Below are 21801 nucleotides of genomic sequence, written 5' to 3' on the forward strand. Positions count from 1 at the left end.
AAAGGGTCTTGGAAAGACTCACCCAGCATCTGGCTGAAGAGGAGCTGCTCCAGGTCCCCCAGGACCGTCACCACGAGCTCGGGGTCCACCTTCAGGAAGGCCTTGTCGTCCTGACCCTTTCCAGAAGCCAGGTTCTGGTTCTGCTGGGCCTTGGCCTTGCTTGACAGGATGTCATCATCTGACTTGACGTCGTCGGCCACACACGCGTCAGGGGCCTTGGTGAGTGGCTTCACCTCGGCGTAGGGTCCTCGGGGGATCCGACTGGGCTTGCCAATGCTGGAGGAGGACGGTGCCAAGGGGGGCTTGCCCAGGCCAGGGGCGAGCTTGCTCTGGAAGAGGGAGTGTTCTGATTTGGAGAGAGTCTTGGAGATGGTGGGGCCGTCTCGCAGCTTGGGCGCCCCCCGGCCATAGCCCTGGGCCGCCTTGGACATGTCGTCACACCACTTGGGCTCGTAAAGCTGCATCTTCTTCTCGGCGTCAGTCATGAAGGACAGGTTGGTCAGGGACTTCTGCTTGCGCAGGTTGGAGCTGGGGGGCAGCCTGGTGTCCATGCTGCCCGACTTGAAGACGCGCAGCTCGCCGGCCCGCTGGAGGCCGGGCGCCTTGCCCCGCTTCTGCATCATGGCCTTGGTGTCAGCCGCCGGCTTCGGGTACCCCTTCAGATCCGCAGCCCCGTCCTCGCCGCCGCCGAGCTCCACGGCATGGTGGCTGCCCTTGAGGTTGGTCCCAAGCATCCCTCCTGCGCCGCAACCATTTAAAATCCCAGCGTCCGAGGCACAAGGATAGAAAAATAAAGGAGATAGCACAGCAGGTGGAAATGGAGAAGAGAAGAGGGGGAAACAAAAAAAAATCAAATAAAAATGGGAACCAAATCAAAAGCACCAGCACAAACCCTGCCGTCTAAGCGCAGGGATAGGTCGTGCAGTGGCCGTAGTTACTGCAGCTCTGCGGGGGGTGGGGCGGGGTACGGCCGCAGTTACTGCAGCGGTGCACGGGTGGGCTGGCTGCAGCGTCTGCAGCTGTGCACCGGGGGCTGGCTGCGCCCACTGCAGCGGGCATGGGGCAGGATGCAGCTAGTGCAGCTGTGCACAGTGGGCTGGCTGCAGCCCGGGCGCTGCTGGGCTCGCTGCAGCAGGACCAGCCCCTGCTCTTAGCATCCTGCCCGCCTGACGAGCGCCGGGGCTGCAAGCACCGCCCCCTTCCCTCTGCCTGCCTCCAAGATGCTACAGTTCGAGCGAGAGGGAAAAAAGGCTATTCTAGTCTGGGCGGAGGGGGAGGTGTGCGTGCGCGTGTGTGAGAGCGAGCGAGGGAGGGAGAGGCACGCACACGGTGTGTAAATGGAGGCAGCGATCTGAATGTGCGTAAAAGAAAGAGCGAGAGATCATCTGTGCGTGTGGAGAAGGCGTGTGATGGGGAGCGGGATACTATATGTATTGAAGGAGGTGTGGGTGGGCGTGCGTGGAGAGAATGGCGGGTCAAGGGGGGAGAAGGTGTGCGTGCGGGCGTGCAAGAGAGAGTGAGGAAAGAGAGAATCCGCTCCTTAATGGAAAATAAGTGTGACGGGAGAAATGAGACGGAGTCTCTGTATATGGTGCGTGTATGGCAATAGGAATAACGAGGGAAGAGGGATTGACTGAGTGACTGTTTATGGAGGGTGTGCGTTTAAAGAGAGAGAGTGAGTGAGGGGAACGAGGTTGGGGATAATAAGACGGTGAGTGCATGGATGTATGTATTTAGTGTGTTTTGTGTGCAGTGTTTGCCTGTTAAGACCTAGCAATGGAAAACGGTGACCGTGGCAATGTGAGTGTTTGAAGCCAGCGAGGGCATACATATCAAGGTGGGTGTGTGCACGTATGCGTCTCAGTCGCAGGAGCTAGGTGGGAAGAGGCTGCATCTGGAGGGGTGTATGTGTGTACATGCAGCGACAGGGAGACTGGCTGACAGGCATAGAGAGAATGACTGGGCGTGGATGGGTCTGTCTTGAAAAATGGGGAATAATGTGGACGTGGTAGAAGGAATAAGATAAAATAGATACGGGAATTTGTAGATGGCGGAAGGTGCTTTTATAAGGTGGGTAATGAGACCACGTGCATATATATCCGAGACACCGGGGGAAAAAGAGGAGCTGGTTACATACATGTGTATGCGGAGAGATGAGGTGTGTGTGTGTGTGTGTATATTATAGAATATACATGGTTAACCAGAGGGGCGAGGTGGCATGTTAGTGCATGTTCAGAAAAGATGGGGTGTGTGAGTGAAGGATTGGTGTGTGTTTAGTAGGTATTTGTGCATGGGGGAAAGAACACATACACATAGGTACCAACATTAAACAAGGACAGGCATGTTCATCTAGTCAGCTCTTTTCAGTGCCTGTAGTAACACGCTGCCCCCTTACTCTCAGCTCTATTTTGCCCCCACTATATACTCATTGGAGACGCACCACTCATTCACTGAAATTGTCCTGTCACCAATGCAGAGACGGGCTCCATGCATTTATTAGGCGTGTGGTGAAGTACTGCATTATTTCTGTTATTTGTCCACTTGCATTTCTTTCAAAAGTAATCTCATCTCTCGACTCTTGGTGTACAGCAACCCGGCTCCCAGATGATGGTTGGTATTTGAACCACACTCAGTTCCTGATTTATCGCTTGGCGAATGGGTTACTCCATCACATACGTGACAGATGTTCAGTCCGCCTTATTATACGTGTGTTATGCCTATGGCACTTGTAGCAGGGCAGACGAGATAGCAATCATTTTTGTGAGGGAGAAACGCATCGGCCAAACTCTAAATCATGCCCTCCGAAAAAGAAAAGTCTGATATCTCCTCTCCATTTCTTCTCTTCCCACCACACAGAGTTAGTCATTGTATTTCCATTGCTGACATCAGTGGTGCCAGCACTTGACTATCTAGTTCACCTCCTCTGGACTGTATTTTTCTGCTGCTAAATGTGCTCTTCAGATCACATACCACTCCCTTTGAGGCCTAACAAAGATTTGTCTTTTGATGACCTGTCTTACTATTTTCTGCTGTTGCTACTCCTCTCGGTGGACTTCAACATTCCTCCTGCTCTTTACGCTGCATCAAGCTTTTTGGAAACCCTGGTGTCATCGGATGAGATAGAAGCAAGAATCTTTTTTTTGTAACTATCTTGAATGCCATTTTCACATTTTGCAATGAAGTTTCTTCGACTGAAATGCACAGATTAAGCAAGGCTGCATGAAATTATAGCCGTGCTAGAAGTTTTCTTAAATTCTTTTAAAGATTTTCCTGTCTTTCTTGTGTATCAACTCTGCTGCAGATTTTAGTGTCATTTGCAATTCAGACTAGTACACCTCATGTGATAAAACCCAACATTTCAACCACGATCTTTATTGCTTTGTTATTTGTAATCTGCCATCACTCTTCTGTTTTGATTGTACATATACACCTTTCTTGGAGAGCTGGAAGCATGCTGTTTAGATGTAGATTCCATACAATAAACTCTCCACGCAACAACAACACTTACATGTCTCTCCTACATCTCCCCTTGGGCCTGAGGTTTACACAGCCTGGCCTGCACAATAACAACAGTAGTGCACCTTTTAAGTATGTTGCCATGGCACCCACAGGAAGCAGTTTACTTGTAGATAGAAATTTGTGCCTCAATTGCTGTTCAATTTGGAGATTGTGGTTGTTATAGCAACTAGTGCAATATATAGACTAATGAATGGCAGAGTTTTAGTTGTAAGCTCTTTATAGTTTAGGGAGTAGAACAATCATGCTTTGTCCCTGATCATAGTGGCGTAGTAACTTAAGTAGGCCCTTTCAAGAATCGTGTCAATATTCGGGGCGCCAGGCTTTAAGTATTGCAGATTCAATTGAAAACAATCCCATTACTCCACCTTCCTACATATGTTTTGAGGAACCATTTCTTCACTTTGCAAATGAAAAAAAAAATGGTAGCCATTCTCGGGGATCGCAGATTATCAGGAGCTCCCCAATAAAGTGCCTGCATAGTCGTTTTATGCTCTTCCTATAATGGATCTCCTAGGAGACAGAGATCTAGGGAAGCATCCTGAAGCCAAAGATCACGGCAGGGTGTGCCGCCCAACCGCTCACTTGAGGTCGATTGTGGATCTTCTGAAAACAGAAACAGTGACATAGTACAGAATCCCCGGCCCAAGAATGGTATGGCAGTGCGAGTCACCCAAGGTGCTGAATGTATAGATCAGATAAGGAGCAAACAAATGGCATGTATCTGTGACTGGGGTATTCAATGATGACATTTGCCGTTGCAACTGTGAAGCAGCATGCAATGGGTTCTTGATGAAATAAGTTAGAGTGGAATTATTCCACATGGTCCTGACGAAGGGCACCAGGATCCACTAGGGACCTCCATTTAGCGCAAAACATGTCGACCAGGCTTCACATTCACGAATACACATGGGTACTGAGAGCAGCAGAGTAACACCTCGACCTCTACTATATTTGTTTATAGAGGTGCCTCATCTTTCCGAAATTACCTTTTTACTTTGACCCCACCTACCTACGAATAAAACTTACTTCAGGGTACCGGTGGGGCAATTTTAATACACTCGCACTACCCCCCTTTTTAGGCCCACACACCCACATGCACAACTGCGTAGTCTCCTAAAAGATCTCCGACAAAGAGCGCTCTCGCGGGGCCTGTGAAGGAAAGCAGCGCAACCCCCACGAGGAGCAACGCCCAATGATGAAGCATGACACTCGCAAAAGTATGTGAGGGTATTAATTTCTAAGGGAGAAATTCCCCCATCTTCATCAGACTGGAAGCACAGATAGACACCCTTTTCTAACTCATGTTCTATGTAAACAAGTAGGTGATACCTTTCTCTCTTAGGAACAGTTACCAACCAGAGAGTACAAAATACATCTTTTGCCAGGCCTAAACCTTCCCTTTTAATACATATGAGTCACCCCTAAGGAAGGCTCTGAAAAGCCCATAGGGCAGAGCACATTGTATTTTTTAATTTGGACATCTACGTTTAACTTTTACATGTCCTGATAGTGAACAACTCTTGCTTTTTTACTACTGCAAGGCCTACCTTTCCAATAGGATAACACTGGGTTACCTTATTATATTTAATAAGTGATAACTCTTGATTGGGAGCGTGTAGGAAACACATGATTGGTGAGGAATTGTAATTTAAGTGTCTCTTTAGTGGTAAAGTCAGATATTAAGTCACAATTCTGAAAATGCCTCTTTTAGAAAGTTATTTATCTTGGTTGGACAACCCAATATACACTTGTCGGCTTGGGTAACAAGAATGTTGTATATTATGGATACCAACAAGAGATTGTTTTTTTAAAATGTAAGAATTGTTTTATTTTACAATATAATTTCTAAATGTCCAAACAGTGACATCGAAAACATAAATTCTAAAAATCTATTTTATACAATCACAAGGGAAATTAAATCAAAATAGAAAGAATAAAAAAGGGGAAGATAAAGGAGCAGGAACCTGTGTATTCTTTTGTTGTGGTTTATAATCCAAATAATACACTTGTAAGGGTATCAGACAATATTCACAGAGACATGAGTGAAAAAGACAATCAATCTTTTTACCAAATGTCTAATTATCATTCATGTCAATGACCCACTTCTAGAATCTATTCATACAGAAATTCTCCTATGTATTGGGTAGATATCTCTTGTACAATAAAAAATGGGTTCGTTTGTCGACGTTTTGGTCTTTTTACGCTGACAATCTACAAGACCATCTGCAGGACAAAATACCTTCTTGTGTAGAAACGGGGCCCTTCTCCGGTGGTGTTGCAGCGGTCAGGAGGCATCAAAATACTTAGCGGGACCACCGCTGTCCCACCAAGCATATTAGGAGTTTCGCATCCACCAATGTTTTCATGGTGGTTCCTCCTCCATGAAAATCCAGGGGGGGGGAACAAAAGGGGCCCATCAGGGTGCCCTTGTACCTTTGTGCCCTGGGGTGCATGTAAGGGGGCACAACATGTGGCAGCCCAACCACAGGTTTTGCGGGGCAGGGCGGAACTGGCGCTGCATCGCCAAGCTCGTAATCAGACCCTTAGTGTCAATCAGTCAGTTGGGAATTCATGTTTTTTTCCAAGATTGCTGTGTCTCTGGATTGAGATGGGAAGCAGCGCTTTTGGTCAATAGGTAGCAGCGCTGATTCCGTTTACATATCTGACCTCCAACTTAGTATGAGAAAATGTTATAATATAGTGGCTCAGCAGAAAGACAAATTGTGGATCTGCATAAATTCTTCTTCCATAAGGGGAATTGCATTTGTCTATCTGTCTTCCTACACATTTCATGGATCATACTTTTATTCAAAATATTGAGATAAGGGCTTGATTAACAATTATTCCAAGCAATGCTTACAACTATGGGTACAGGAGTGTGGTAACATTTAATGTGATTGCTGATTTCATATAGACTCGGAGCGCCATACCTTTCAATTTCTCTCTGTAACTCATTCAAGAATATGAAGAGAAGTTCAACCTGTTTCCTATCAGCTATAATCTGTGCTTACACATTCTTGCTGTTCGATGAATGAACGGAGCCCCTGCCAAAGTTTAACCTGATCTTTTTAAATACTTCAGAAATCAATTTCTGCCTTAATATCCCTTTGTCGAAGAAAAATGGCTCCCACTCTGCGTCCATCTTTGTGTAATTAACACTCTCAAATAACTTTACCTACATATTAGTGTAATGTGTACCATTTCAATACCGGTAGCATAAGGCACCTACTGCATGTTAACACGAGCTAGCCTGGCAGAATTAAAGCAAGAGGAGTTCAATGTTTGTGCCATAAAGTACTCCTTTGTATTTCTCTGTTGCGCATTATAGCTCACCTGTTGCTGCTGCTGTGGTTGAACCCGATTGAGGACAATAACAAAACATCACATGATACCACAACACATAGAAGAAGTGACAGTGATGCCCTAAAAAGAGCTGAAAAAGTATGTCTTATGGAATTGCATTTGTGTATTTTCAATTTAGAGTGAGATTTAGGAAAAAATTGTATTTTATGAGCCAAGCTCGTACAACTAAATCTCACCCCAAAAGAGTGAACCTGTGCTATTTGGTATGTCAACTGTCCCAGGATAACAAAGTAAATTCTGCTCATGAGTGGATGACATCGAGGAGACAGACCAAACTTTTTATTTTTAAGGTTGTCTGGATTTAGAAAATCCTGTTTCATCCAATAACTAGAACATGTTCCTCCTTGCCTTCCAGGTTTCCAACGAGGCGCCTATGGCCTCCCAACTATATTTGGTTCACAGGCGAAGCCCGTCTGCACCCGTCCGCGCTAGACTACCACCAGGGACCCTGCCCAATCACGTCCAGTCCTTGGTGAACATCACAGATATTACAAATATGTCTACTCCAAGACAGAGCTTTTATTAATTGGAGATAAACATCACTGCTCCCCACACATCACATCATGGCCACAATGATACCACACACCACCTCCAAAACCCAGAAGGATTCTTTTCATGCCCATACTGCAGATATCAAAGCACAAACTTAGCTGTAGCTCAGCCCGGACCATACCCCCCTAATGGCCTACTCAGGCTCTAAGGGGGGGAATGGAGTTCCAACCCTGACCCCTAACAACAAACCGCCCTCCCCCAGGTTAAACCGGAAATGCTTCCTGGGAAACGTGAGATCCCTCCCAAAGCATGCGATCAAGATATGGGACCTACTTGATTCCAACTCCCCCGTTATCGGCTTTATTACTGAGACTTGGCTGAAACCAGCCAGTACCCCAGCATTTACCATTGCCCTACCAGAAGGATACAGAATCCTCAGACTAGATAGGCAGACCAAAGTTGGAAGAGGGATCGCCATCATCTATAACAGGGCAAACATCTCTATACTTGAACAACGGTCCAATGAACAGATAGAAATTATGATATTTAGATTGGATCTCTCACCCCAACACAACTGGAAAGGGGCACTGGTCTATCGCCCCCCAGGACCTCTAGCCGAATTCTCTCTCCAACGTATGGAGTTGATAGCCCCAAACGTGATCTCCTCTAGCAATTTCTTGCTATTAGGAGATTTTAACATCCACAGTGAGAGCCTCAACAAAGCAGAAACCTCTTCCTAGCAGACCATGCCACACTGAACCTCAAAAAAACCAACAACGGCCCAACCCACATAGCATGCCACACCTTAGATATCATCTTCTCCAATCCCCCTCTCCTCACATGCGAAGCTCCGAAATCAGTGAACTGGTCAGACCACGCAATTATTGATTTTCAACTACAGGGACCCAGAGAACCACAACATCCTACCCTGCGAAAATAATCTCTCTATAGACAATGGCATTAAGTCAACCCAGGCACTTTTGCATCCGCCTTCACAACTATAAAAGACCTACCATGCAGCAACACTGAAGAAAGCCTAGCCTTTTTTAACAAGTCTACTTTAGCAGCCATCGACCTGATCGCCCAGCTAAAAGCAGGCTCTACCAAACCTAGACCTACTCAGGCAGCTTGTTTCTCCTTAGAACTCCACAAGGAAAAAAACGGGTGCAAAAATCTTGAAAGAAAATGGCGCCACACCAACCTTATAGCCAACAAAGAAAAGTATAAGGCCTCCCTCACCCTCGATCATAAAAACATCAAACATGTCCGTAAATCCCACATAGCCCTACAACTCAGCCAAGCTGAAAACACGCCTAAAGTCATGTATCAAATCCTGAAAACTTTCACTAACCCCAAAGCTTGTGAATCAGAAGAAGACCTTTCCTAATTGCTATGTGATAATATCAGTGACCACTTCATACAGAAAATTGATACCATATACAACAAAATTGCATCCCCCTTCTGTAGACATCTCTACAGCTCCCCCCCCTTAGCCCTACATCAAATACAAAAACTATGCTGAATTTCCCCCCTTAACAAAAGAGGAAACCGAAATAATAATGTGCAAAATAAAATCCGGATCCCCGCTTGACATCCTACTGGCCAAGATCTCTGCCTCCCTTGCAAAAATACTATCCAACCCCATTTGTTCCATATTAAAGCAATCTCTTGAGGAAGGACACTTACCGCCCTCATGGAAGGCAGCCCAGTTATTCCCTATCCGGAAGAATACCAAAATGCCCACAGAGAATCTATCAAATCTCCACCCCATCTCCCTCCTACTTTATTTGAACAAAGGTCTGGAAAAACACGTCAACAAACACCTATCCGACCATATCGAAGCAGCTGGCTACTTGGACCCGGCCCAATCGGGCTTTCGGCCCAAATATACCACAGAATCTGCCCTAGTGGCCGCCACCGACAACATCAGGCTTGCCCTAGATCAGAGCCAACCCACCCTCCTTGTGTTATTAGACCTCTTCTCTGCATTCAATATGGTTGACCACCAGACTTTGCTCATGGGAATGAGGGAGGCAGGGATAGGAGGAGTGGCCCTGGAATGGAGGACCAGCTTCCTTTCCAACTGCTCCCAGACCATTAACCTTGGACCATTCTGGTCCAAATCACAAAAACTAACAAAGGGGGTACCCCAGGGATCATGCTTAAGCCCAACTATGTTCAACATCTACCTAGCCACCTTGGCAGCTCTATTAAGGGACTATGGGTTCGCCCCAATATCATATGCGGACGACACCCAACTCACTTTCTTCTTCAGCAAAACTTCTCAGACAGCCCAATCCACCTTTTCTTCAGGCATGCTGGCAATATCCCAATGAATGGAAAACAACTGCCTCCAGCTGAATGCCAAGAAAACAGAGGTTTTGCTCTTCGGACATGCTCCACTTCTATGGACACCTCAGTGGTGGCCTCCGGAACTGGGAAATGCTCCGACCCCGCTACTGCAGCTAAGAACCTGGGAGTTCACCTCAAACAGACCCTCACCATGAAAAAGCACGTAACACCCACTGCAGGCTCATGCTTCCACATATTGGGTCTACTGAGAACAGCTTTCCCCTACCTTCCCTACTCCATCAGGAAGACCACGACTCAGACCTTAGTACTGAGTAAGCTAGACTACTGCAAGGCCCTACTGATTGCAGCCAACAATCCCTCACTAAAACGCCTCCAGATGATAAAAAATACTGCCACTTGCTTAGTCCTAAACGCCCCTCACAGATTAGCCTCTCTCCCTCTCCTTCACCAACTGCATTTGTTGCCCATACGACAGCGTGTGAAGTTCAAGATCTGTTGCCTAACTCACAAAACAATATGGGGAAATGGGCCCTCCTACCTGGTGGAGAGGCTTCTTTGGGCTCTGCGTTCCAGCTCAAAATCTCTACTCAAGATCCCCAGAATAAAAAAGACACGAACTGGAGGCAAGTCTTTATCTTACCAAGCCCCACTCTTATAGAATCAACTCCCTCTTGCCTTAAGACCATGCCAGGACCATCGAAAATTCAGGAAAGCCTTGAAAACAGCTCTGTTCCCAGATTAGCCCACAGCCATTACTTCTGTTGCATCTTACAGGCGCTTAGATACCCTCCAGAGGGTGATTCAAGCGCTATATAAGACTGTAAATCAAATCAAATCAAGTGCCTATAGTGTGTGTGAGACTTCAGAAGTAGCTAAAGCAAGCTCAAACTACGTCAGAATAAAGGTAGCATGGCTAGCAAGGGGCATTCTTCTATGAGATTGCATATGCTTGAGACTAGTACTTAGACACTAAAGCAATCTAAATCCAGAAGTTAATACTTAGAACCAAAAATTATTCATTTTAGCTACACAAATCAAATTAGCTGTTAACCAATATCAACTGAATGATAGTTGAGTAATTTGGGATGAGGTTGAAGTTCTTCAGTCTGGCTGGGTCGGATTATTTTAGCCATTGCACAACGTTGCAAAGTTTTCATGATTCTCTTGTGATAACGTTTCCCCAGTAAAAGGTTTTGCAGGCTAATTGCTTTATTTATTTTTAAGCTGTGTAATATTTGAGCAGTTCATTAGGTTTGCAATGCTTCCAAAGTTGGAGTTTTAAAGTGGCACAAATGTATACAACCCTTCGAGAGCACTGTGTTATCACTGTTTAGAGCGAGGGACAAAATAACACTGATAACTAGTTCATTAAGTGACACTATGGTTAGTATGAACCACGCAGAGAGAAACATTAACATGGCAACCTTTGTAAGAAAAAGCAAGCTAATTAGAAGAGAATTGAGGAATTGTATTAGAAGAACTTTACCATAAACATGTTTCTGATTAAAAGGAAGTGGAAGTGCTATGAGGAATACATTGTCTCCATTGAAGTCATGCACATATGCACTACATTGAAATAAGTTGAGGGATTCACAGTCACCTTGCCTTAGAGATACCACAGGGGTGTATCAGGTGCAGTCACATTGGGATACATCGGTATGAAGGGCTCACTACAACCAGTTAAGGTTTTTGTTTACAAGCGTTATTGGGGCAAACAGAGCCCACTTTCTAAGCTTCCATCAGGACCCCTTCTTTACATTTACCCAGACAAAGATAAATACACAATTTTCTATATTTAATATACATACAAATGTTATTGAGAATGAAAGATTCAGCATGAAGAAGCATATTAAAATGGATATCCGTCAGAAAAACACCTTCTCAATTATCACTTAGCAAATTGAATGCAACTTGGCTTCACTGCTAAACGGCTGAGTCGGTTGCCAAGGAATATTCTTGTAAAGGAGTATAGGTTCTTTATATCACGATAAATTGGAGGATTCCACTTTCTCACCTGTACTGTCATCAAAAACATGCAATAGTAGTAGGCTGGTAGATTTGTCATGGCAGTAAATGCATTAATAGCATCTTACAAAAAGAGAATTTTAGTCGTAACAGGGGTTCTTTCAGGCCAGTGCAGTAATCCAATTAGTGTTCACAACTAAGATTATGTTTCATTCCTGATTTTGATCCCAGCATCCTGAAACCACAATAGGGTTCACATTGTCTCACACTATTATGGGCATACATAATATCCGAGGGATTGCATTAATATCCTGAGGAAAGACTAGGGAGACACAGGAGAGGGGTTGTACTTTTCTTTACCCTTCTTCACACAATATTTTCATCAGGTAACATCTGAGCGGTGGACCCCATTTCTATTGAAGAATCGTCCATCTACAAAACTACAAGGAACAACAGTAGGCGCTCTTGAGACTTTGCTAGACCCAATCCAAGATTCGCTCTGCACCTCCCTGAAGATCGTTGTTCAAGACGCGCCATCCATGAAACAATTTCACTCAATCAGATTTGGGTGATTTACTCATTCATCCCCATTTTGCTCCCTGTTGCCTTTTGAGGCAAAGCAACCTTTCACAAAAAATGCAAATTTGGTTATGTAACCACCCTTAAAACAAGACACTCTGTGCCAAGTCATAGCATGATTAAGTGAGATATCGACTACACCTGGCCTCTTTACATTCCTTCATTTGGTGGGAGAATGACAATGGTGAGTTTGAAATCTTAAAAAGATGACCAATATGGGAAAGGACTGCTCCGGGGTAGACACTGGGAGAATGTAAGGCAGAACAGTCTCAAACTAACCATATTGCCATATAGGAAATATTAGGACCCACCAGAAGAAGGGCAACGTAACTGGTTTGCATGCACCTACTGACTACAGGTTTGACTTGCATTCAATAACCATTCACAGTCTAACAGAAATAATGCTGTTTTACTCAACTCAAGATGAAAAATGGGAATATTTCATAACCATTGTTGAAAAATGAAATATACCTACGTTCCATATTGAGCTGGATTTAATTGCATTATTGATTTTAAGTGTAAATTGTTACCAAAGGAAGTAGCACGTGTTTCCTTCAAAAGGCAGTTTTAGCTGTTTGTGTGCTAAGTTTACCATTCACCAATACAATATTTTGATTCATTTTTAAATATAATAAGTTAAGAATATTGTTCGTGAGACTGGGTTAGGCTCTACTGAGAGAGTGTGGGATAAATTACATTATTGCTGTAGCATGTTTTCCCATAAGAGAGACCAAGTCATTAGTTTAGATTCAAGAAGTTCAATATAGATTTTGCCCCAATTTTTAAACTCTGTTTTTAGAACCTTGTTGGACAAAGGCCGGGGGCAGGTAGGGATCCCAACTCTTGGCAAAGAATCCTAGAGGGGGATCTGGTGAGATCATGACAAATAACTAAATATGTTCTTCTCAATTATTATGTTATTTTGAATTTTTATTTTGAGTGGCGGTAGATATAAATAACATAAAATGGTTGATTGTTTAAATGTAATCCTTATATTAGTTGGGCCCCATCATGCACCGTGGTAAAAAAGTTGTCTGCTATTGGTACTTACTCCTTAAACAACAGGGGTAACCCGGTAAACCTATGGCATCTGGGTATATACAATTTTATAAAACAAAATGATGCCTTGGACTTAAGTAGAACAAAAATTATTTCAAGAATGGGATCACTTAATTATCTCATTCTATACCTGATGTATTTGTATGAATCTAATTCTTATGTTTCATTTCACAGATAACCCCACCCTGCACAAAGAACACCTAATATTTTTCTTTTGATTTTCAATTTATTTTGAAAGAAAAAATAGATTTTTTATTTAAATAAATAAAAAATCTATTTTTTATTTATTTTTTATTTATTTAAATAAATAAAAAATCTATTTTTTCTTTCAAAATAAATTGAAAATCAAAAGAAAAATATTAGGTGTTCTTTGTGCAGGGTGGGGTTATCTGTGAAATGAAACATAAGAATTAGATTCATACAATACATCAGGTATAGAATGAGATAATTAAGTGATCCCATTCTTGAAATAATTTTTGTTCTACTTAAGTCCAAGGCATCATTTTGCTATTGGTACTTAAGCATGGTTTGCAGGGGTCAGCATCGCTTATTCTTTGGCCTACAAAGACGTTGTGATGTTACTGTATCTCGCCTGAGAAATGGGTTTGCCTGAGAGGAAGGCACCGAAAAGCGTACTACATAATTATGCATTTGCATGCACCAACAAAATCTGTCAAATACCAAACAGCTTGACGAATTGCAAGTTCTGAAAGTAACTGATAGATCAATAAAACGTGGTTTAAATATTACGTGCACTCTTGGATTTCCCACTTTCCTAAAAATTCAATTGAAATGTCTGGTTGTATAGTCGTAGTCAGTTTAAATAGACGGGTAATTGGACACATAAAAGGCCACGTGCACTTTTTGGAGCTCCAAGGAGCCCTCATCGGGTTGTTTACCCAAAAACTGGCCTAGTAACAGTTTTGAGTTCACCCCTGGCATATGCAGGGTAGAAGTCTCCCCGGGTTACTACCTGGCAGTGCCTCGCGCAGCTACACATCATATGCATGTGGCAGTTTTTGGAAGCATGGGTCATTTGTAGTGTAAGCCCCAGATAAAAAGCTGCAAACTTCTAAGAAGATGCAGGCAAGAACATGGGACCGACTCGGATATGGATGCACAGTTGCATAGGGTGGGGCCATAATGGTCCTGCAAATGTATGCTCATACTTTTCCCTCTGCACATTTGGTGATTCACTGTGATGACTTACAGGAAGTGTTGAGGGCCGGGGAAGTGCGCGCGGCTAGTTTCAGCCCAGCCCTCCGTTCATAACAAAGGAGCTGTGGGGGAGGTGTGGGGGGGGGGGGGCATTGCTAGTATCTATTGGCTCCCATGAGTCACACATGGATAGTCACAGTGGTCTGGTGATACAAGCAGGCTCCCACACTGCACCCACGACGCTCATGTGACTGCATTGATATGTATATGACTTAAACGGGCTTACAACTCACTGCTTGGATTTCCATTTCCACTTCTACGTTAATGGGAAAGGAAACTTTTACTTCACTATTCATACATCTCATGAGTTATGGATTGTGCTGTCTGCCATGCAGTTAGGGGACGTGCTCTGTATTTTAAACACATTTTAAGATGTAGGAGGGAGCCACATGTATGTATTATTATTATTTTTTAGGTACAATGAATGGACAGGATTTAAAATATCCTTTTATCGTTTTTATACAATTCTTCATTTGAAGGTTTATATTATAAAACTTTTCCATAGCAGAACTTTATGAAAGGGTGTGTTCGTTTAAACATCTTAAGACATGATTTTTAGGACTCCCATTTAAACATAGAACCCAAATATGGGCTTTCCTGGTTTCCAAACACCTTCAAGCTAAACTATTTGCACTGAGGGGCACACTTTTGAGGCAATGACCATTTCTGTTCATTTGTATTAAATTGAACTCATGCTTGGGCTAATCGTGTGCATAAGAAACAAACACATGAGACCCTAGCTGACAGAGGGGATTTCAGATTTGGTAGACATTTTGGTAGTATATCATTTGAACTAACACTGTATAGGTTGGTGTTCGCTGCATTTTGTAGTCCTAGATCAATAGAAACTATTGGTCCTTTATTTCTATACTATTAAGACAATGCTCTTTAGGGTACTGGTGGTGCTATTCGTGCCAGATCAAATTACTACTACATACATACATGGCGAGATTGTCCTGTTATTGTGCTTATCAAATTACAGAAATACCCAAAGAGTGCTGCCTAAATCTATTTTAGGGTAATGTAGCGCACAACAGTTGCATCCAATGTCCAATGTTTAAGATACATTAGTATTAACCCCAAACAATTAAGTGGCTGAGACTTTTGCAAGCTTCCTCATCAGCGTAGTATTTTCCGCCGCACAATACACTGAGTTAGATGTGCCCATATTTGAGTCCTGTGCGCAATGATATCATTTTATGTGTTCCTGCTGCAGCAACTTTGCGGGCGGGGTGAGGCTGCTCGGATGACACAAAAGCAGGGGGAGGAGTGGTTTGCTCACTCCAATTGCGCATGAATGTTTTGGGCCGGCAAAACAGTTGTGCGCACTTTGCAGGCGCAGTGCATCCATTGGGGCGTGGGGGCGTAGCACCCCCGCCCGCAGCCGCCCGCAGCTCCGACGTTTCTGAACTTAAGTAAACTGAATAGTTTACCTAAGTTCAAAGACCGACGCCGAGGGAGAACTGACAATGCATGCCAGTCAGCATGACGTCAGACCGCCAACCCCATACAGAGACTGAAAGGGGTGGGCTGTCTGGCGTCATGTTGACTGACATGCATTGTCAGACATGGGAGCAGCAGGCAGCAGCACAACACAAGTGCGCATGAGTGGGGACGGAGGGCGAATTTTCGCCCCGTGCCCACTCATGCGCACTTGTGTTTTTACTTGTTAGCGCATGCCCATTAGGAGCCCCTCGGTCTCCTAATGGGCGTGCTGCGGGCGAGGAGTAACTGTGCCCTGGCGCTGCAGATTGGCTTAGGGGTTGCCACTCAATACTGCTGTTCCTGTTTGAAGATGAGGCGCCAACGCGGACCAGGAGCAGAGGCGGTCAGGTAAGTTTTCTCAATGTTATTCTCCCTTGGCGCACCCCCCACCGCGACCCACTCCCCCCGCAACCCCCCGCCACCCCCCCTCGCGAGCACTGCGAGCCGTGACTGTGTGCAATGAGCAGAAGACTAGAGCGAGCGCACAGGTTCCTCTGTTTTCAAACATGTTGTGGTACAGTTTAGCTAAGCAGGCCTTCATTGGGTATGTTTATTGTGCGACTCTTGAGCCTGAGATTACTTCACGGCTCTATGGATTGGTATGGGTGTGTTTATTGTGCATCTCTTGGGACTGAAGAAACCTGACGGTTTTAAGTGTAGCACAGCGTTGATCGAGGTGTCATGAACGGTGGATAGGACCGAGCACACAGGCTCCTCTGTCTGCATACAAGCTGTGGTACTGGTTAGTGGCACACGCCCTTCTCGGTTGTGTTTATTGGGAGGTCCTTGGGCCTGAGTTAACCGGACGGCTCCGAGTCCTGTGCAGCACTACACTGACGGTCATCTGCTGTCACAACACGTTCACCACCTGTATTGTTTCCCTATACCGCCGTAGTTAGATGGAATTCGATATCCCCCATTCGACAGCCAAAAACGCTACACACTGCAACAGGCGCATTGACCCACGGTTCTATTCTGGCTGCTGCATCTAAACCCACTTTCCTTTGCAGTGTAGGCTGTTGCAGTGACGAACAGCCTACAATAACACCAGTGTCTGTGGGGGGGCTGCTTGCATTCTTGGGTCTGTGCTGAGCACCCCCAGCTGCTCAGAGGCCCCAGCTGACGTGGTGTTATGTACTGGAGTCTGTCACCAGGCAATGTCGGGCCTAGACAGGCTGAAAGACATGAAACCTATTGAGTGCAGTGCATTGAAGGGTGAGTGATGTCTGTGTGAGTGCGGGGTGAGCAGTGTGCCTGTGTGAGTCCAGGGTGAGTGATGTCTGTGTGAGTATAGGGTGAGCAGTGTGCCTGTGTGAGTCCTGGGTGAGTGATGTCTGTGTGAGCTCAGGGTCAGCAGTGTGCCTGTGTGAGTGATGTCTGTGACAGTGCAGGGTCGGTGATGTCTGTGTGAACGCAGGGTGAGCAGTGTGCCTGTGTGAGTCCAGGGTGAGTGATGTCTGTGACAGTGCAGGGTTGGTGATGTCTGTGTAAGCGCAGGGTGAGCAGTGTGCCTGTGTGAGTCCAGGGTGAGTGATGTCTGTGTGAGTGCAGGTTGAGCAGTGTGCCTGTGTGAGTGATGTGGATGGGTGAATGCTGGCTTAGTGATGTGTCAGGGAAGGGTGAGTAATGGGTCTATGAGTGCAGGGTGACTGTGCCTATGCAAATGCAGGGAGAGAGATGTCAAAGAGACTTGTCTGGCTACTCCCAGAGATGTATTGGCCAAGATACCTCTTTCTCAAATGTGCTTGAGAATGCACCATTTGCCCACTCTTTTTTCAAAATGTTCTCGTGGGAGAACCCCTGAATCCCCCATAGGTGGTTGGGCCTCGCTCGCTGCGCGCGCTCGCCACAGTGCAGTATTTACACCTCACCACTTTCAAATGTCACCAGCCGCCCCTGGCACTTTGTATGTTCTCAACCCAGGTTGCGTTACAGCCTGGGTGAGAAACATGCCCAGGATCCCAGATCCTTCCTGAGCGCCGAACCAGGGCGCTCAGACCAATCCCAACACTGCATTGCACCGTTGTGATTGGCTTTGGGGAGTCGCAGTGCTTCCCGTTCTGGTCGGATGGGAGAGACGGCAGCGGAGTGACGGAGGAGAGACGTGGCGATCAGGTAAGTTTTCCGCTCTCTTTTTTATACCCCCTCATCCCGCACCCCTCTACCCCTGATTCGTACCAGCCGCCACTGGACAGATACCTAGGAGTCAGTCGCGGCTGGTATTACTCATGGTTGGGTGTGCGGGGGTCGCTCAGGAAGGTTGCACGGGGGGTCACACCAGGAGGGCAAGTTTAATTCAATAATTAAAAAAAGATATATTATAAACTTAACGTTGCACTGGCCAGGTCACGCATCTTCTTCTGCTCTCCTGGAACAGAAAGCAGAAACAGGCAGCCAGGCTCCCTCCCTCTCCTAAGCCAATCACAACGCTGCAAGCAGCAATGTGATTGGTCAGGACGCCGTCCAGCCAGAGGCTTACGGGGAGGCCATTTTCTCCATGTAGGCTGCATTGCAGCCTGCCTGGAAAAGTGAGAGTGTGCCTGACTGGTTTGCGCGGCCCACTCGGGAGTGGGCAGGCACACCACTCCTCCCCTGCTCTCAGAGCAGCCCCGCCCGCAGCGAGAAAGCAGAATGGTATGCCAGCTTGGGGGAGGGCGGGTGGGCGTGTCGGGGAGAAGTGGCTTGCCAATGCTGTGTGCCCTGACTGACCAGTCATGTGCACTCTGTATTTTCTCTATGTAGGCTGCATGCAGCCTACATACAGAAAATGGGCTCCCCATAGGCGCCCGGCTGGGCGCCGTCCGCACCATTGTTAGTTGACTATGTGTGGCGGTCTACATGTTTCAGCCAATTTAAAAAGTGAAAGGTATTTTGTCAGGACCAGTGAGTGATTAGTGAGTGGTAAAGGTGAAATAACACTATTTGAAGGTATCTTCCCCCGTAGTCCAGCACCAGCCGGGACTACGGGGGACGATACAGGTTTGTAGAGGGACACTCACCGAGACCAAATTGGGATGTCAGAGGAGAACCCCCCGTGCCTCGATAATCTGCCACCTACCTTAAAATAGTGTTATTTTTCAAGTGTCAGTGAGTACGCCGACACTTACACCACACATCTTAGTGTGTATGTAGGTACCGCACAGGTTTTCATGTGGCAACTTTCACCTTTGCCACTCACTAATCACTCACTGGTCCTGACGAAAGCCCTTTCACTTTTTAAACGGACTGAAACATGTAGACCGCCACACATAGTCAACTAATGGTAATAATCCATGGATAGTTGCACTACACATACTACTTCTAACCATATCCTGAGTCGCCAATATTAAAATTTGAGGCAAGGATTCAAAGAGATATTTTTAACTTTAGTAATTCATCTCACATCGCATATTTGCACAACACCAGCTCCGCTGCATTCAGGTGTCGTAGTACAACCGAGGGGCACTTGGCCGCCCGGTTGGGACCACAATGATGAAGCATGACACCAACTAGGTAAAGTAAAGTAAAGTCCACATTTGTAAAGCGCACAATCACCCGTAAGGGTCTCTAGGCGCTGGGGGGCCGTCGGGAAGATTAAGCGAGCTATTGCCCAGAGTCACATGGTGCTGGGCTAACCTGCCGCCGGAGCCGGGGATCGAACCGTGGTCCCCAGATTCCAGCGTCAGTCGCCCTGGCCGCGGCGCCACACCTCTTCCCTTGGTGTGTGAGGAGTCTTTTAATAACACCTAATGGGTCCATGTTCATACTACAAACAGTGATTGTAATAATTACACATAGTGGGTGCGTCCACATTGTTTAAGTCTAGCACCAATTTAGGGAACGGGATAAACCCCCTGTGCTATCCCTTGCTCTTTCCATGATTTTTTCCATGCTATAACTAATTAATCAATCCAGTCAGAGGCAGAAATTGATTCTGATGTACTAGAATGCCTGATGTCAATATTTTATTTGAAAAAATAGGCTAGCTGCTAGCACAATGTGGCTGAGAAAGGGGCATTATTTGACATAGTAATGGGAATTTTTAATTAATTAATTCCATGAAAAGAAGCTTAGGCAATGCCCTGATTATGATTTGACCTCTCCTAACTTCTATTTGTTTTCCGCAATTTGTAATAGAATGACTTTTAAATCATTTTGGTAAGCACTTCACCAGCACTTTTCTGCTTGTCTAGTTTCTAGTTTTAGTTTGACTAACACTGGAGAAAAAGAGAAACCTTTTTTTGTGGTAAAGTGAGGTTTTCTTTAGATACATAGAAGAAATTGGATTTAAACCATAATTCAAGATTTAAGTAAAATATGTTAAAGTGTCATCTAAATGTATTCTCCCCTTTAGAGTAAAACATTGCTTGAAATGTTTACTAGACTAAGCAGCTAATATTTTTGGGTTTGTGTCTTGCCAATTCTTTTTTAGTTTGGGAATATTACATGAGACCTTAGGGTCACTCTGGGTAAATCAAGCTTAAATGAAATTAGATAATGTTCAGATCATGCAAGAGGTGCATTAACATATGATAAATGCATGCAATAGGGGTGATTCCATTGAGATAATATTTAGAATGAATAATTCTAAAGCATCCTGAAATTGAAGGGCAGATTCTTGGGGAGCTTTATGCCCAACTTTCACTGAATGACAAGATACTTGGATTCACACTGGGCACCAATCTCACCCTCAAGCAATAGATCCAGAAACAAAGACAATCTGGTACCATCTCTCTCTCTCAGAAAGACGATGAAACAGTATTTTCCAGAAACAACTGCAAAACTGCTGTTTAAGACCTCGTAATCTTTCATCTGATCGATGGCAATGCCCTGCCCCATGGCATCCCTTGAAGGCATCCTACATGCTGCAGCACATCTCATCCAGGTCCTGAATAAATACAGTAATTTCTTAACTGCCAGCACCCCACCTATCTAGCAAACAAACACCCCTTCTGTGGTGGTTTCTCAGCACACCTGCTGCTAGGACACCATCATACTGCAGACTAAGAAGTGTAAATAGGAATGATCAAGGCAGCAGACCTTCTCCATCTATGCATCCAGGATCTGGAACAACATACCTATATCCATTGGGACCACCCCAATGCTGCTCCAATCTAGGAAAGAGTTGAGGACGAACCTCTTTCAAGAACAGTACATCACAACCAGCTACCTCTCCTATCACTCCTTGACTTTGACCCTGTACAGTTCCCTACTACCTTTTGGTTAAGTCTGCACTAAATAACCACCACATACATATATACATATATATACATACATACATACATACAAATAAACATACATTGTACTTTAGAAGGAAAGCCGAGGAAAATTGGCGCCACTGCTAAGGATATTGTAGTTGGATATGTTGATAGTCACAGCCATGAAGGTAAAGTGTACCTGTAAGCCTTACCTGTCACATTGCATAACTACTTCTCTTTCAGTTTCCATGCACCTGGACACCTGTTACCAAGTGCCACAACATCTAATATCTTCTAATTTGGGTTTGGAGATGGGTGCCTCTTCCCCCATGCTGAACCCAGATAAGAGCATTATTATCCTTTCCGCTCTGGTAGGAGAGATGATGAAGACCATCTCAATCGTGTTCTTTATGACGGCGTACAAATCCACAGGTTAAGTCTGCTCCCCTGCCTTTCATTAGGGTTATACAATTCAAAAAGGCTTTCCTCTGTCAAGGCTTCACCAACTACTGTCATTCGACAGGTGCCTGCTCCAAATATAGAGATAAAATATAGAGCTAATAATTCACCATCTGCATTACGTGCACGTGCTCTTTCCTTTGAGACTTTCAGTACTGTACAAAAAAAGGTA

The 21801-nt window shown here is 45.0% G+C and overlaps 1 protein-coding gene across 6 annotated transcripts in view; it reads right to left on the reverse strand.

The window, feature by feature from the left end:
- NAV1 (neuron navigator 1) overlaps positions 1-21801 on the reverse strand; it is a 678674-nt gene that overhangs the window by 526582 nt on the left and 130291 nt on the right. For 4 of the 6 annotated variants that reach the window (XM_078644181.1, XM_078644180.1, XM_078644179.1 and 1 more), the window contains exon 4: positions 23-739. The exons of the other annotated variants lie outside the window; for them this stretch is intronic. In XM_078644181.1, coding sequence (XP_078500307.1) covers positions 23-739 — 717 coding nt within the window. The remainder of the gene's footprint in view (positions 1-22; positions 740-21801) is intronic. 6 annotated transcript variants of the gene reach the window in all.

Source organism: Lissotriton helveticus, chromosome 5_1, assembly GCF_964261635.1.
Source record: "Lissotriton helveticus chromosome 5_1, aLisHel1.1, whole genome shotgun sequence".
NCBI classification, from domain to species: Eukaryota; Metazoa; Chordata; class Amphibia; order Caudata; family Salamandridae; genus Lissotriton; species Lissotriton helveticus.